The sequence below is a fragment of the Poromitra crassiceps genome, assembly GCF_964638095.1.
Source record: "Poromitra crassiceps genome assembly, chromosome: 12".
NCBI lineage: Eukaryota > Metazoa > Chordata > Actinopteri > Beryciformes > Melamphaidae > Poromitra > Poromitra crassiceps.
In genome coordinates this window covers 9481437-9495981 of record NC_139632.1, presented here as the reverse complement: position 1 = coordinate 9495981, position 14545 = coordinate 9481437, and the positions used below count along the sequence as shown (strand labels likewise).

Here is a 14545-nt window from a genome sequence, read left to right as displayed (position 1 = left end):
TGACCCGGGACCAGCCACTGTGAAGATGCTTATTTTTAGTCCCTCATCATTATTAACAAATAGGCCTAATTAGTGCTGCACGATTAATCGAATCGCAATCGCAATCGCGATGTCAGCACGTGCGATTGCATAACCGCAAAAGTGTGCGATTATTTTATTTTTTTCACGTCTTTTTGAGTGTGTGTGTGTGTGTGTGAGAGCCTCCTTTAAACTAACGTTACACGCGACGCAGCAAACACACGTTTCTCAGCCATCACACTGGGCATCAATACTAGCGGGAGACTTCTCCCATGCACTCCCGCAAATAAGTAATGTTATGTGCAGCAAGGTACATATTATCTACAGAGAGGGCGAGAGAGAACATCCATGATCGCTAACAGCAAGCTATGCTAATAACTAGCTAGCCGTTCGTTCAGAAACGCATGTAAACAGCCGTGTGATCAGTGAGAACGTCAGTAAAATAAGGAGAGAGCTGCAGGTGCTTATGCAGAACTAGTGCGCGATTAAGTACACAGTGGGGATGATCCGCTGTGATGAAGAATATAACGAGATTAACAAGGTTGATAGCAAAACACTGCCGCAGCTGCCAGCACTGGCAGCATCACCTCCAGGCTAGCTAACTAGCCTGTCACATGATGCCTTCATGGTCCCTCTAAAGTCTGCAGATGCACGTTCTCACCTCTCTCTCAAGAAGCGTCACGTGAGTGTGGCGTTTAAGGCCATCTGTCGCTACAAAATAAATAAACGGGGTGTATCATTCATTAGTATTGCTGGACAGACATGTAACTAACTTTGCAACTTTGCTGAGCCATCTTCTATGTGCTGTAACACAGTGCAGTTTCTATTTGACTGGGGTTTCTTTTTTACATGTTTGGGACAGGCAAATGTCTCAAAATGTTTAATTTTTTTGTAAAGATAATTTAATTTCAAATTGTTTTATTTTTTTAGTTTTAATATATTTTAAATTGTAACATATTTCATGTATTTTAGTCTGTGATATGTGAAACCGTGGTATTTTTGTCCAAGGTTATCATACCGTCAAAAACTCATGCCGGCACATCCCTAGATACCTAGTGGCAGTGGTGGCCCAACGGTTAGAGAAGCGAGCTTCAATCCCCGGGACCGGCAGGATAAATCTGGGTGGGGAAAGTGAAAAGGCAGCGCTTGCCCCTCCCTCATTACCACCACTGAGGTGCCCTTGAGCAAGGCCTTAACCCCAACTGCTCCAGTGGAGCTGATCAGTGGCCAGCAGATCAGACTGTGGTTGTACTGGTCAGCTTCCAGGTATGAATGTGTGTGTGAATGTGAACAGGGCACTCCTGAAAAAGAGAGCATTGCTCTCAGTGAGACTCCCCCTGTATAAATAAAGGTAAAAAAAAAAAAAAAAAAAAAAAACTCTTGTTTATTATATCGCAATCACAATCGCAATCGCAATATTGTCCACCCTAATCGCTAATCGCACCTTTTCCCCAAATCGTGCAGCACTAGGCCTAATACAACTGCTTCCCTTTGTTGCTGAGGAACTCGAGAAAGCTAATCTCAAAATGAGCCCTGTAATTTAGCCCGGCTATTCCAGATTGATTGTCTCAATGAGAGAGGGCTTGCTCACAGATGTGACCCAAATGAGGGAGATATAAAGGCGAAGAGAAAGAGAGAGCAAAAGAATATCCTCTCATCTTGATGGATTCCTGTTCCTGGGCCAACCTTCCCCTACAACTGTCTCCAGTATCTACAAGAGTCTGTTGAAATCACCGGGGCCACCGATAGTCGCTCTTTTTTCCCTGCATTTTAAGCTAATATTGGGCCAAGCCACAAATACATTCCCCTGCTTGTGAGCTGGTGACGCTGCCTCAGGAAGTAGAACCTGAAACACCAACACTCACACCAAGGTGTAAGCCCTCCTCACATAACCAATGTTCTTCTTCTTCTCTAAGGTGTGTGGCTCTGCTTTCCCCTTTTATAGGCCCCCGTCATGATACAGCTGACCCCGCCTCCCCTCGCTCCCTCTTCCTCTCTCCCATTGGTTCCCTTCTTTTCCCATGTCCATGTCCCACTATTGACCCCTCACCTGGCTGCGCTTGGCTAGCTGACCCTCACCTGGCTGCGCTTGGCTAGCTGTGTGTCAGTGAAGCTAGTGGACCGCACCGTGCCCTCTCCTCTCTCCCTTGTAAACCACAGAGCGCAGGGGCTCTTACATTTGGTCAGCCCAGGACGTAAAGTAAATTTAGACTCGCCCTGGGACCCAGGCTCAGTAAAACACACTGTCATGTGGGGAACAAGCTAGCAAGTCATTTTGGGCCCATAGCATCATAGCTCCTAGCAACCGGGAGCAGTGACCGCAGCATAGGGAATAAGCATAAAGGGTAAAAGTATAAATCTGGCGCCTACCTCGACGAGGTTGGGGTGGGTGACTTGCCCAGTTGGTTCCTCTTGGACCCCTTGAGTGGGACCCCACACGCAACATTTCTTACAAGCACATAAGCACCCTATATGGACGGCAGCACCACATCATTGTCGATATGTTTTTTCTTTCCTTTCCTGTGTCTGAGATTGTTCGTTTGTTTTGTTTGTATATATTGTTAAAATTGCAATGGGAAAAAAATATTAAAACAAAAAACATAACTTTACTTGAAGAGAAAATCGAAGGGGGAAAAAAAAGTCAGCACAGATTATTAGTTGTCATACGAAGAAGATAATAGTAAAGTGGTATACCAACTCTAGGTGCACAGGTTTTCATGCTAATGTTTCCAGGGAAATACAAAACTACCTTAATCAATTCAAATGCCTACATCAGCATCTAACGTGTGGCCTCAGAGGTCCAAAATGTTGCTGCGCTCCCTAAAGCGTAACTCATCATGTAGGAACCAGCCTGTTGTTGAGAAGCCTGTTGCCAGCCTTCCAGACGGGCCTGCTGGTAAATAGGTGCAGAGAGGCCCAAAGCACTGCTCATTAACACAGCTCATTTCACATCCAGCGCCGCGCGCTCAGTCGTTAGCATCCTGACACGGCACGCGTTAAACCACAAATTATCACCCAATTAGCACGAGGCTGTGTCGGGCGCCTGGTGCTGTGAGGCTGCAGACGGTCCCCTTCTCCCCGCGCAGCGCCCCCCGACTGTCACCCTCTGCAGGCCACACTCTTCACAAGCACATGTGAAGGTTAGAGGGCTTTATCTGTTGTTTGACTGAGAAATAGTGTGCATTTAAAAGGAATAGACTGGCAAGAAGATTCAAGAATCGATTCAAGAATGTTTAATATAAGTTCCATTTAAGTTTACTGTTGAAACATACAGTTTGTACCCTACCATCTTCCAAACAGGCCTTCAAGACCCACCTCTTCAAACTCGCCTTCACCTGCTATTACCTCCTTATTTCTACTTGTTTTTTACCACTACAAATGTACATATTACATTATTTTATTCTGTGTGTGAAGCGACTTTGAGTATCTAGAAAAGCGCTATATAATTTGAATGTATTATTATTAAGGTTATGTTTGCAACTGTGTGTGCGTGCGTGCGCGCGCGCGTGCGTGCACGCACGCATGTGTTTGTGAAGGCAGGAAGATAGAGGAGATGCCCTCAGTTGGCTGTCAGCACCTTTGCTCATTCATCATGTTAAACTATCCCAGCCTACACGCACACACACACACATACACACACGCACGTCGCGCACACACACACACACACACACACACACACACACACACACACACACACGCACGCGCCCACACACACACACACACACACACACACACACACACACACACACACACACACACACAGAGATAATTCTGTGTCTTGAGTGTGTGTTGCTTGCATTCTTATCATTGCAGACAAAGCTGTTGATTTGGGTTCCATCATCATCAACAGTGTGTGTCTTATATGGAACAGTGTGTGTCTTATAGGAATGGGCATTGATGAGATTTTATTGATACCGATGCCATTATCTATTCTGCTTATCAGTCCCATTCTTTATCCAGTCCCATGTTGATTCTTGATCAAATTTTCTGTGTGGAAAAAAGTAGACCTTGTGGTGAGAACACAGCTTCAACACAGCTGTTTCATTAGTCTTGAGTCTGAACATGAAGTAGAATATCTGTATAATAACATTTGAACATGTTAAATAAATTACAATGCTCCTTTTCTTAAAAGGATATAACATGTTTCAACATATTGCTGGTGTTTCCACCCTCAAAATGATCATTTTACAGACGTTAGAGATGCACTGATTATTAATTTCCCTTATGCCCAAGTTCACATGCTCTTAATGAAATAAAAAATATATAATATAAAAAACATAATATAGGGGAAATATATCATCTTAGTCTCGTGTGTTGATCAGAGTTGTGATTAAAGGGTTGGGTGGGCCCTGGAAGATTTTCACATTTCAAAGTGGGCCGCGGCATTCTTAAGTTTGCGAACCCCTGGATTAAACACATTGATAACGTCTGAGGCGTACGATCCTGAGTAATTGGACAATTTGGAACTGGTTCTAAACGATTCTGGTTCCCATCCATAGTCTGACGCACTTGCACAGAGATTTCTCATTTGTCAAGAGACTCACCTTTAGGCCTGTGGGAGTGCCGCTGAGTCCATTTTCTCTCTCTCCTCCTCTCCAGTCATGAGAAGCAGAGAGCGCTGCTGTCGTCAGCTGCTAATAACGCAGCATTGCTCCACATGGCTCGATGATACGCTGCCTGTAATACACTCACCCCTTTGATCTGTAGCAAGAGAACAATGCTGAACCCAATGCTCTGCTATCTTTTACATTTACCGTAAGATTGAAAACTCACAACCCTGCTTATTTCATCTTTGATCATTTATTTATATATAAAGCAGCATTGGGCGCGAGCAGTGTAACCATGGCGCTGTAGATCGCAGTTGCAGAAATACTTTCTAATCAATCAAGTTTAACGGGAGAGTGCATCGTCCAGCCAGTGAAATGGCAACAGAGCTAATTAAAGTCGAAAGTTCCCCCCTCTCTAATGTGTTTTGGTAGAGTCCCAGATGCAGGAACATGCTAATAGGCCGCTCCATTTCCTCTGTCCACAGGGTCCGAGTTCCCCGAAGACCCCAGTGTGGTAGCTACCACATCATGGAACATGTCGAATGATGGTAAGGGCAAGGGAATAAACACACACACACACACACACACACACACACATCACACATACACACACACACACACACACACACACACACACACACATACACAAGCTCAATTCCAACACATCCATGAGAGCAGATCCCAACAAACAGTAGATGTTATGAGCAACATGTTGACACATTCATGGTGCTACACGGGTTGATGTGCTGAAAATGCCACATCCTCTCTGAATGCTCCCCTTCAGCAGCTCAGAGACCGCTCCCTCCTCTCTGAATGCTCACCTTCAGCAGCTCAGAGACCGCTCCCTCCTCTCTGAATGCTCACCTTCAGCAGCTCAGAGACCGCTCCCTCCTCTCTGAATGCTCACCTTCAGCAGCTCAGAGACCGCTCCCTACTCTCTGAATGCTCACCTCACCTTCAGCAGCTCAGAGACCGCTCCCTCCTCTCTGAATGCTCACCTTCAGCAGCTCAGAGACCGCTCCCTCCTCTCTGAATGCTCACCTTCAGCAGCTCAGAGACCGCTCCCTACTCTCTGAATGCTCACCTCACCTTCAGCAGCTCAGAGACCACTCCCTCCTCTCTGAATGCTCACCTTCAGCAGCTCAGAGACCGCTCCCTCCTCTCTGAATGCTCACCTTCAACAGCTCAGAGACCGCTCCCTCCTCTCTGAATGCTCACCTTCAGCAGCTCAGAGACCGCTCCCTCCTCTCTGAATGCTCACCTTCAGCAGCTCAGAGACCGCTCCCTCCCAGGCTCACAGCATCGGCCAATGCGCTGGATAATTGATGGAAGGGATTAGCCAATGATCCGCGCAGCATGCGGGAATGCAGCTACAGGTGCACTGCATTTCCACTGACCTACTTTTAGCTCTTAAAAAAGTTAGCAGAACCTCTTATTCAATTTAATTCTATGGGGCTTACTCACCTCTTACTCATAACACAGCATGGCTTCTGACTGCATTGTGTACTGGTCTATCGAGGCTACTGTCTATGAAGAGATTGGTATGAAGCAGAAGCCTGTACTGTAACTGCCTGACATAAGATGTTATGTGGATGAGAGAGCCCTCTGTCACAGAGCATCTTCTACCCAGTGTGGTGAAGCTCTCCCAGGAGTTGTTTACTTCAACAAAGTCATAAGGCTGAAATAGTTGAGCAATTACACGGTAGCTTGCTTGCGTGTAATTGTATAGTTTTGCATTGCTGGTCATTGCTGCACATAATTCCCCGAAACACTAGATGGCAATGTTACGTTTTTATGACTTCCATGCTAAAAAAAAAACAGCAGCCAGCAGCCTCTGCAGGCTGGGCCAGCACCGCGGCTAGTACGGCTTAGCAAAGGTGACACTTACGCCCATCTATAAATCAGGCTTCATGTGTTTGAAAGGCTTTTGGAAAACTATCAAGACTCATTTAACCAGCTGCACTCCACCTCGATCATCCAAACCCCCAAGAGGAATGACTGTGGGATGCAATCTGATGATGGAAACTCAAAAACTTAAAGGCTTCATCTCCCACAAAGATTAGGTCAGCTAACATCTCCCACAAAAACTAGGTCAGCTAACATCTCCTACAAAGACTAGGTGAGCTAACATCTCCTACAAAGACTAGGTGAGCTAACCACAGCTTATTCCTTACCAGCTCTTGATCAATAAGGATTCTTGCCTCTGCTTGGGTTGAGATGAGCCAATGCTGATTTAAGAAGCATTTGAAACTGCTGTTCTGCTGTCAGTACTGCGAGGACACACAATTGGGTCAGAACCATAAGGTTTCCTGTGTGTTTTCTCCACATGGTTACCCAGCCAAATATCTCCCCAGTTTCTCTTCTCCAAGGGGAACCGCATCCCCCGACTCCCCCACAAAGATACGCTGACCTGGTAGAACCTCAATAAAAGAGACTTGAGTGAACTTGACCTCTGTGTTTGCTCTCTCATTTTCTCTGCTTTGCTGAACGCTTCTCTTGCGAGGCCAACTCGCCCGTAACATCCGTCCCACAACAGATTGTGTGCACATAAAAACATGACATGGATCAACACAGATGGGGAAACGGGAGCTTTTGGACTTGATTGAGCAGTTGAGTCAAGATAATGGTTATTGTGACCAATCAAGGATGTTTATGAAGCCATAAATACAATGAGGAACAGGTCCAAACAAATCACTGAGACAGCTTTATTTACCCATAACATGAAATATGAAATCCAACAAAGCGTGTGTTATGCATGTGTTTTTAAAGTGTGTGTGTGTGTGTGTGTGTGTGTGTGTGTGTGTGTGTGTGTGTGTGTGTGTGACGTGTGTGTGTACGTGGAGAGGTGCGTGTGCGTGTACGTGTACGTGTGTCATTTTGCGTGTGTCAGCTTGGGCCCGTGGCTCACATCTGTTTCTTATCTGATGGATGGATGGTGATTGCGGCACTTGTTTTGTCTGCAGGCGGGCAATGGTTTTGATTGGCCGAGCAGACAGCATTCAGGTAGCTTGGGCCTATCAGTGCGCATCAGTAGCAGGAAGTTCTCATGGTGAAAGAGGCTCATTATTGGCCAGATGATGATACTTTACTTAACTCTCTCTAGGGCTTTCTGTGGCTGTCTGTCATTCTTCCCTTCTTTGTCTGTACTTTTTTTTTTTGCAACTTTCTTCTCTCTCTCTTCCTCTGAGGCACCCAAACTTAATGAATTTCAGTCATAGCTGGTGGCGATGCTACAATCCAGACTGCGTCTGCCTAGTGAGTGTGTTTAGTTAGCTGTGCAGCCGCTCAGGTTTCCAGGCCTGTGTGTTGCTGAGAGAAGCTTAGCAGTAGCACAGCATCAGCACTGTATATGCTATTCAATGATGGCTTCCATACAATCCCAGAGGAGCAAACGAAAAGGCGTCGACTCATGGAACTTCTCCCGCGGGGGCGTGTCTCGTTTGTGTGGTGCGCGGGTGTGCGTGTGTTTACATGTGTGTGTCTGAGTGTGAGTGTTTGTGTGCGTTGCAGTGGTGCGTGGGTGTGTGTGTTTACATGTGTGTGTCTGCGTGTGAGTGTTTGTGTGCGTTGCAGTGGTGCGTGGGGGTGTGTGTGTGTTTACATGTGTGTGTCTGAGTGTGAGTGTTTGTGTGCGTTGCAGTGGTGCGTGGGTGTGTGTGTTTACATGTGTGTGTCTGCGTGTGAGTGTTTGTGTGCATTGCAGTGGTGCGTGGGTGTGTGTGTTTACATGTGTGTGTCTGCGTGTGAGTGTTTGTGTGCGTTGCAGTGGTGCGCGGGTGTGCGTGTGTTTACATGTGTGTGTCTGCGTGTGTGTTTGTGTGCGTTGCGGTGGTGCGTGGGTGTGCGTGTGTTTACATGTGTGTGTCTGCGTGTGAGTGTTTGTGTGCGTTGCGGTGGTGCGCGGGTGTGCGTGTGTTTACATGTGTGTGTCTGCGTGTGAGTGTTTGTGTGCGTTGCGGTGGTGCGCGGGTGTGCGTGTGTTTACATGTGTGTGTCTGCGTGTGTTTGTGTGCGTTGCGGTGGTGTGCGGGTGTGTGTGTGTTTACATGTGTGTGTATGCATGTGAGTGTTTGTGTGCGTTGCGGTGGTGTGCGGGGGTTTTACATGTGTGTGTCTGCGTGTGAGTGTTTGTGTGCGTTGCGGTGGTGCGCGGGTGTGCGTGTGTTTACATGTGTTTGTCTGCGTGTGAGTGTTTGTGTGCGTTGCGGTGGTGCGCGGGTGTGCGTGTGTTTACATGTGTGTGTCTGCGTGTGTTTGTGTGCGTTGCGGTGGTGTGCGGGTGTGCGTGTGTTTACATGTGTGTGTCTGCATGTGAGTGTTTGTGTGCGTTGCGGTGGTGTGCGTGTGTTTACATGTGTGTGTCTGCGTGTGAGTGTTTGTGTGCGTTGCGGTGGTGTGCGTGTGTTTACATGTGTGTGTCTGCGTGTGAGTGTTTGTGTGCGTTGCGGTGGTGTGCGTGTGTTTACATGTGTGTGTCTGCATGTGAGTGTTTGTGTGCGTTGCGGTGGTGTGCGTGTGTTTACATGTGTGTGTCTGCGTGTGAGTGTTTGTGTGCGTTGCGGTGGTGTGCGTGTGTTTACATGTGTGTGTCTGCGTGTGAGTGTTTGTGTGCGTTGCGGTGGTGTGCGTGTGTTTACATGTGTGTGTCTGCATGTGAGTGTTTGTGTGCATTGCGGTGGTGTGCGTGTGTTTACATGTGTGTGTCTGTGCGTGTTTGTGTGCGTTGCAGTGCTGTGCGGGTGTGCGTGTGTTTACATGTGTGTGTGCGTTGCGGTGGTGTGCGGATGTGCGTGTGTTTACATGTGTGTGTCTGCGTGTGTTTACATGTGTGTGTCTGCGTGTGAGTGTTTGCACGCTGATGACAGGCCACCGTTTAGTCATCTGCCACATTTAAAGGGACAGTACGCAGCGAGGGCTCCAGTTTCACAGCGGCCGCCGTGCCAAATACCACAACACTCCACACGAGACAATTACATACAGAGTGGCTTTGTTATTGAGACTTTGGTAGGACGTCTCTCCTGCGACATCACTCGCTGCTCTCTTTCTTCTTCTCTCTTCTCCTCCCCTCTCCTCTGGTCTCTCCTCCCCTCTCCTCTCCTCTGGTCTCCCCTCTCCTCTCTTCTGGTCTCTCCTCTCCTCTGGTCTCTCCTCCCCTCTGGTCTCTCCTCCCCTCTCCTCTCCTCTGGTCTCTCCTCTCCTCTGGTCTCTCCTCTCCTCTGGTGTCTCCTCTCCTCTCCTCTCCTCTGGTCTCTCCTCTCCCCTGGTCTCTCCTCTCCTCTGGTCTCTCCTCTCCTCTCCTCTGGTGTCTCCTCTCCTCTCCTCTCCTCTGGTCTATCCTCCCCTCTCCTCTCCTCTGGTCTCCCCTCTCCTCTCCTCTGGTCTCCCCTCTCCTCTCCTCTGGTCTCTCCTCTCCTCTCCTCTGGTCTCTCCTCTCCTCTGGTCTCTCCTCTCCTCTGGTCTCTCCTCTCCTCTCCTCTGGTCTCTCCTCTCCTCTGGTCTCTCCTCTCCTCTGGTCTCTCCTCTCCTCTCCTCTCTCCTCTCCCTCCCACTGCTCTCTGCTGCTTTATAGTCAGTTATTAGAAGGGCTAATGAAGTGTGCACGCACGGCGCTCCAAAAGCCATTTTCTCTTCCATCAACTGGAGTAATGAGAAGGTGATAAAGTGGCTGGTTTCTGTGACCCTCTCTGACCTTCTTACCTTTGGCATCTTTCAGGAGTGCCTCTGCTCTCATTTCATATTTGTGCTAGTTCATTTTTCAAATAATATGGTGGAAATAAACATGAGGTGCAGTCATGTGCTGCAGGAGAATGTAAGCAAGAGGCACACCAGCTTAGTTTAGTCAAGTAGCCTACAGTCATATACTGTATGAGGTGTGAAGTCAAAATCATACTGGACGTACATAAGAGAGAATGGACAGACACACACACACACACACACACACACACACACACACACACACACACACACACACACACACAGACACACACACACACACACACACACACACAGACACACACACACACACACACACACACACACAGACAGACACACTGATAGAGACAGACAGACACACAGACAGAGACAGACAGACAGAGACAGACAGACAGACAGACAGACAGACAGACAGACAGGCAGAGACAGACAGCGACAGACAGACAGAGACAGACAGACTGACAGACAGACAGAGACAGACAGAGACAGACAGACAGACACAGAGACAGACAGACAGTCATGGAGACTAATGCATTACTCAGAAGAGAGGAGTATGAGTGAATATTTATCAATGAGTGTGTGCACTTACATACCTCTGTTGTGTGTGTGTGTGTGTGTGTGTGTGTGTGTGTGTGTGTGTGTGTGTGTGTGTGTGTGTGTGTGTGTGTGTGTGTCAGTGTCTCAATGCCTGTCCTATCGGAGCTTCCTGATCTTAGGCACACATGTGTCTTTCTTTTTCACTAACAACATTTTCTTCAGTTCATGCTCATATCTTACAGTTTGACCTGGCTATTAATGGGCAAACTCAATACAGCCGTTATTGCATTTGGTAATCAGATCAGTGTTGATGATGTGGTTAGTAGGCTTGTTAAAGCAAACAGAGGACACGGGGCTCTGATGGACTTGTGTTATTCTAGTGTGAGTATTGATGGCTGGAGAGGAAGACAAACAGTCCTAATACAGAGAGGGCCTACATATAATAATGAATGGACCGGCCTAAACTTGGTATCTGTTGATCTGCAGTTCACTCACTCACACCCCCCACCCCCTCCCTGCCTGTCCCTCTGGGCCGGTTTGGATACACCCCCCACCCCCTCCCTCCCTGCCTGTCCCTCTGCTCTGGGACGGTTTGTATACACCTCATTTTTGAATGCCCTGCTGTAAAAATAATTATGGGTGCAAGGTCCGGTCTAGAACGTGACTGATTGTTGCAGGTTGCGCATTTTCTCAAAACTCCGACGCTGAAAAAAACAAACACTCGCTTGTCACAAACACTCGTTTTGACGACTTATTTGAGGGAATGTAATAATGTTATCGATCACACCCGCTATGTCTGTTGCTCTTTGAACAACTTGGGATATTTATCGGCGAGATTTTTTGCCCAAGCTGGATGTGATTTGTTTCCGTCTCCGTTTGCGGGTTTGCCTGCCTGCAGCTTTGAAACATCGTTTACAGACGGGCTATGTTATGTTATATGTTGTGTCTGTGTCAACAACGTAACGGGGGGGGATTACACCAGAAGAAGCAGCCATATTTCACATAAGGCAGCTAGAAATAAGGTGGATACACCCCCACCCCCTCCCTGCCTGTCCCTCTGGGCCGGTTTGTATATTGTTGTGAGCCAGTCAGTGTGTTTGGACAAGGTTCTGTTGACAGAGGTTCAGGGAGGGATGGGTCAGGAAGCAACAGCAGCAATCCTTCCTGTAGACACCCCCCCTCTCCCATGTCCACCGACACCATCGCGTACACACACAAACACTAATACACACACACACACACACACACACACACACACACACACACACACACACACACACACACACACTAATACACACACACACCTAAGTGAGATGCCTGTTTATGCCTGGGAATCTAGCTTGGAGGGGAGGAAGGGAGAGAAGAGAGGGGGAGGCCTGCACGCTATGAGGAAAATCTGACCATGTACATATAGTATCATATCATAGTATCATGTTATTCCTTGTAGGGTTAAAGTAGAAAAAAAAATATTATAATTATTTCGACCATATTAACAGTCAATGCAACAGAGTGATGGGGACATATTTTGAGCAATAGCCTAAGAGACTTTATAGACGGTTTTCACAGAATTGGGTTGCTATGGGAACAGTTTGAACCCTATCTTATGTCCTGTCAACTATTGCATTAGCAAACATTGCAACAGGAAGTAAGCTAGGGGCAATTTTGAATGTTTATGTTGTCAAATTAAAAGCGTCTATATGATCAGGCAAGATTTGCCGACGTCGGGCTATTGGATAATGGATTTGTCTGAATAATGAGACAGGCAGAAGACATCTATTTCTTTTTTAAATCAAGCTCTTACAGCCTAACTTTTTTATTTCACCTTTTAATCATTAAAACATGGAGCCTACATGAATAAACAAATGAAACGGTGTAAAATAAGACTTTGCTTTGAAATGACATCTCTAATGCCTAGGGCTATTCTATACAGTTCTTTAGCCTATTTCTCAAAAACTGATAGGCCTAAATAAATCTAAACAAGAATAAATTAACAAATTAAATTAAGATTTGAATTTAAATGGGGGGGGGAAACGACTGCTCGACTTGAGGAATCTCCGTCGACTCACGGGTCTCTCGAGTGATGATTCGACTATTCGACTTTTAGAGGACAGCCCTATAGAGTAAAGGCTGTTTTCTTTTTTCTTCTCCCCAAGTTGCTCGATTTCACATAATTCCAAAATTGCATATAAGGGCATTTTTGATTCACATGTGCAGACAGTGTGAACTTGCTGGAGGCTTGGTTCAGTCTGACAGGCCTGTTGTACAAATAAGGGAGACAGTCTGCTCTGCTGGGGGAGAGAGGAGGACAGCTAAAAAAGTGGGTGAGAAAGGAGGAGAGGTGAGGGGAGAGTGGTGGAGCCTGGCCGGGTGGTGGGAGTCTTGTCATATTGTCACACACTTGTTAGTACCACATTGCTGTGTTGAGCCTGGGGCATGGGGAGGTGTGTGTGTGTGTGTGCGTGTGTGTGTGTGTGTGTGTGTGTGTGTGTGTGTGTGTGTGTGTCTGTGTGTGTGTGTGTGTGTGTGTGTGTGTGTGTGTGTGTGTGTGTGTGTGTGTGTGTGTGTGTGCGCGTGCGTGCGTGTGTGTGTGTGTGTTCCAGCAGCATGAGCGCACACGGAGGCTGCATGCCAAGCCTCTTGGCTTCACACTCCTGTCATGCACACACACACACACACCTCATGACGACGTGTTAGCTGCATGAGGCAGACAGGCCACAACCCCGCGTTGCTATGGTGACGCAGAGCGCCAAGTGAGCTAAGCTAGTGCATATGTTTTTGTTGTTGTTGTCGTGAGATGCAGCAAACACCTGAAACAGTTTTAACAAATCTATCCAAACAAGACAAGGATGCATTCATGTAGAAACTAGGGCTGGGTATCGCTCGATAGTCGATAATCGATACCCAGTACCTACCAAGTAGTATTGAAACCTCTCCAGTCAAACGATACCTGTATTCAATCCTTTTTGTAGACAGAACTGGGCGGGGGGGGGGGGGGATTATATGGTCTTGCTCATAGCCAATCACTCACTGCAATGTTTTTAGGCCGGCGACGGCCGCGCAAACGCTAAAATACCGCTTTTGCGAAGGTACTGTAGGGCCCTGAGAGAAAGAGTTTAACTGTGGAACAGACAGCAATCGCCTTGTAGGGGACAACTGTGTTGGCAAGCTCGGCCTGGGTGCTGCTGAGAAATTCTTTTGGAAATGTGTGTGTGTTGATATACCAACAACTGTCCACCTCTAGCTTGCCTGCTGCTTCCTGGTTGGTCGTGTGACCTCATCAAATGTAAAAAATAATAATAATAATAATAATCCTTTCAGGCATCTATGATCTCTGAATTTGTGAAAAACTAAAATAAGTTTGAATGAATCCAATAAAACGATAATTAACTGCTATTCAGAGGATAAGTGCCTTAATTGGTGAGTTGCATGTGTATATTGTAGTTACATGCTGTATGTGCCAATACTATATGTGCATATTCACCTTATGTAGCCCCGCCCACTTGACCCAGTTGTGTTATGACTTCCTGTTCAAAACACTGTTTTACCTGCTCACTAGTACTGTACTGTCACAGGAAGTGTAAACACAACAGGAAGTAACTGGCTGACCCCTGTGTTGGAACATTGTGTTTTCTCACTGGGTATATAGGTACATAATGTATGTGTGTCCATGTTTGGGCGTGTTCAATGTTGGTACTTGAGATTCCCCTGCATGTGTTTCTCCCCGCTGTTTG

At 46.9% G+C, this 14545-nt stretch overlaps 1 protein-coding gene across 1 annotated transcript in view; it reads left to right on the top strand.

Moving 5' to 3' along the window:
• The window catches only part of ror1 (receptor tyrosine kinase-like orphan receptor 1), a gene marked incomplete at its 3' end in the record, with an annotated part of 219521 nt that overhangs the window by 149818 nt on the left and 55158 nt on the right, over positions 1–14545 (top strand). Inside the window, exon 2 of the mRNA XM_083646963.1 lies at positions 5051–5113. Within this exon, the coding sequence (XP_083503089.1) occupies positions 5101–5113 (13 nt within the window). The 5' untranslated portion in view covers positions 5051–5100. The remainder of the gene's footprint in view (positions 1–5050; positions 5114–14545) is intronic.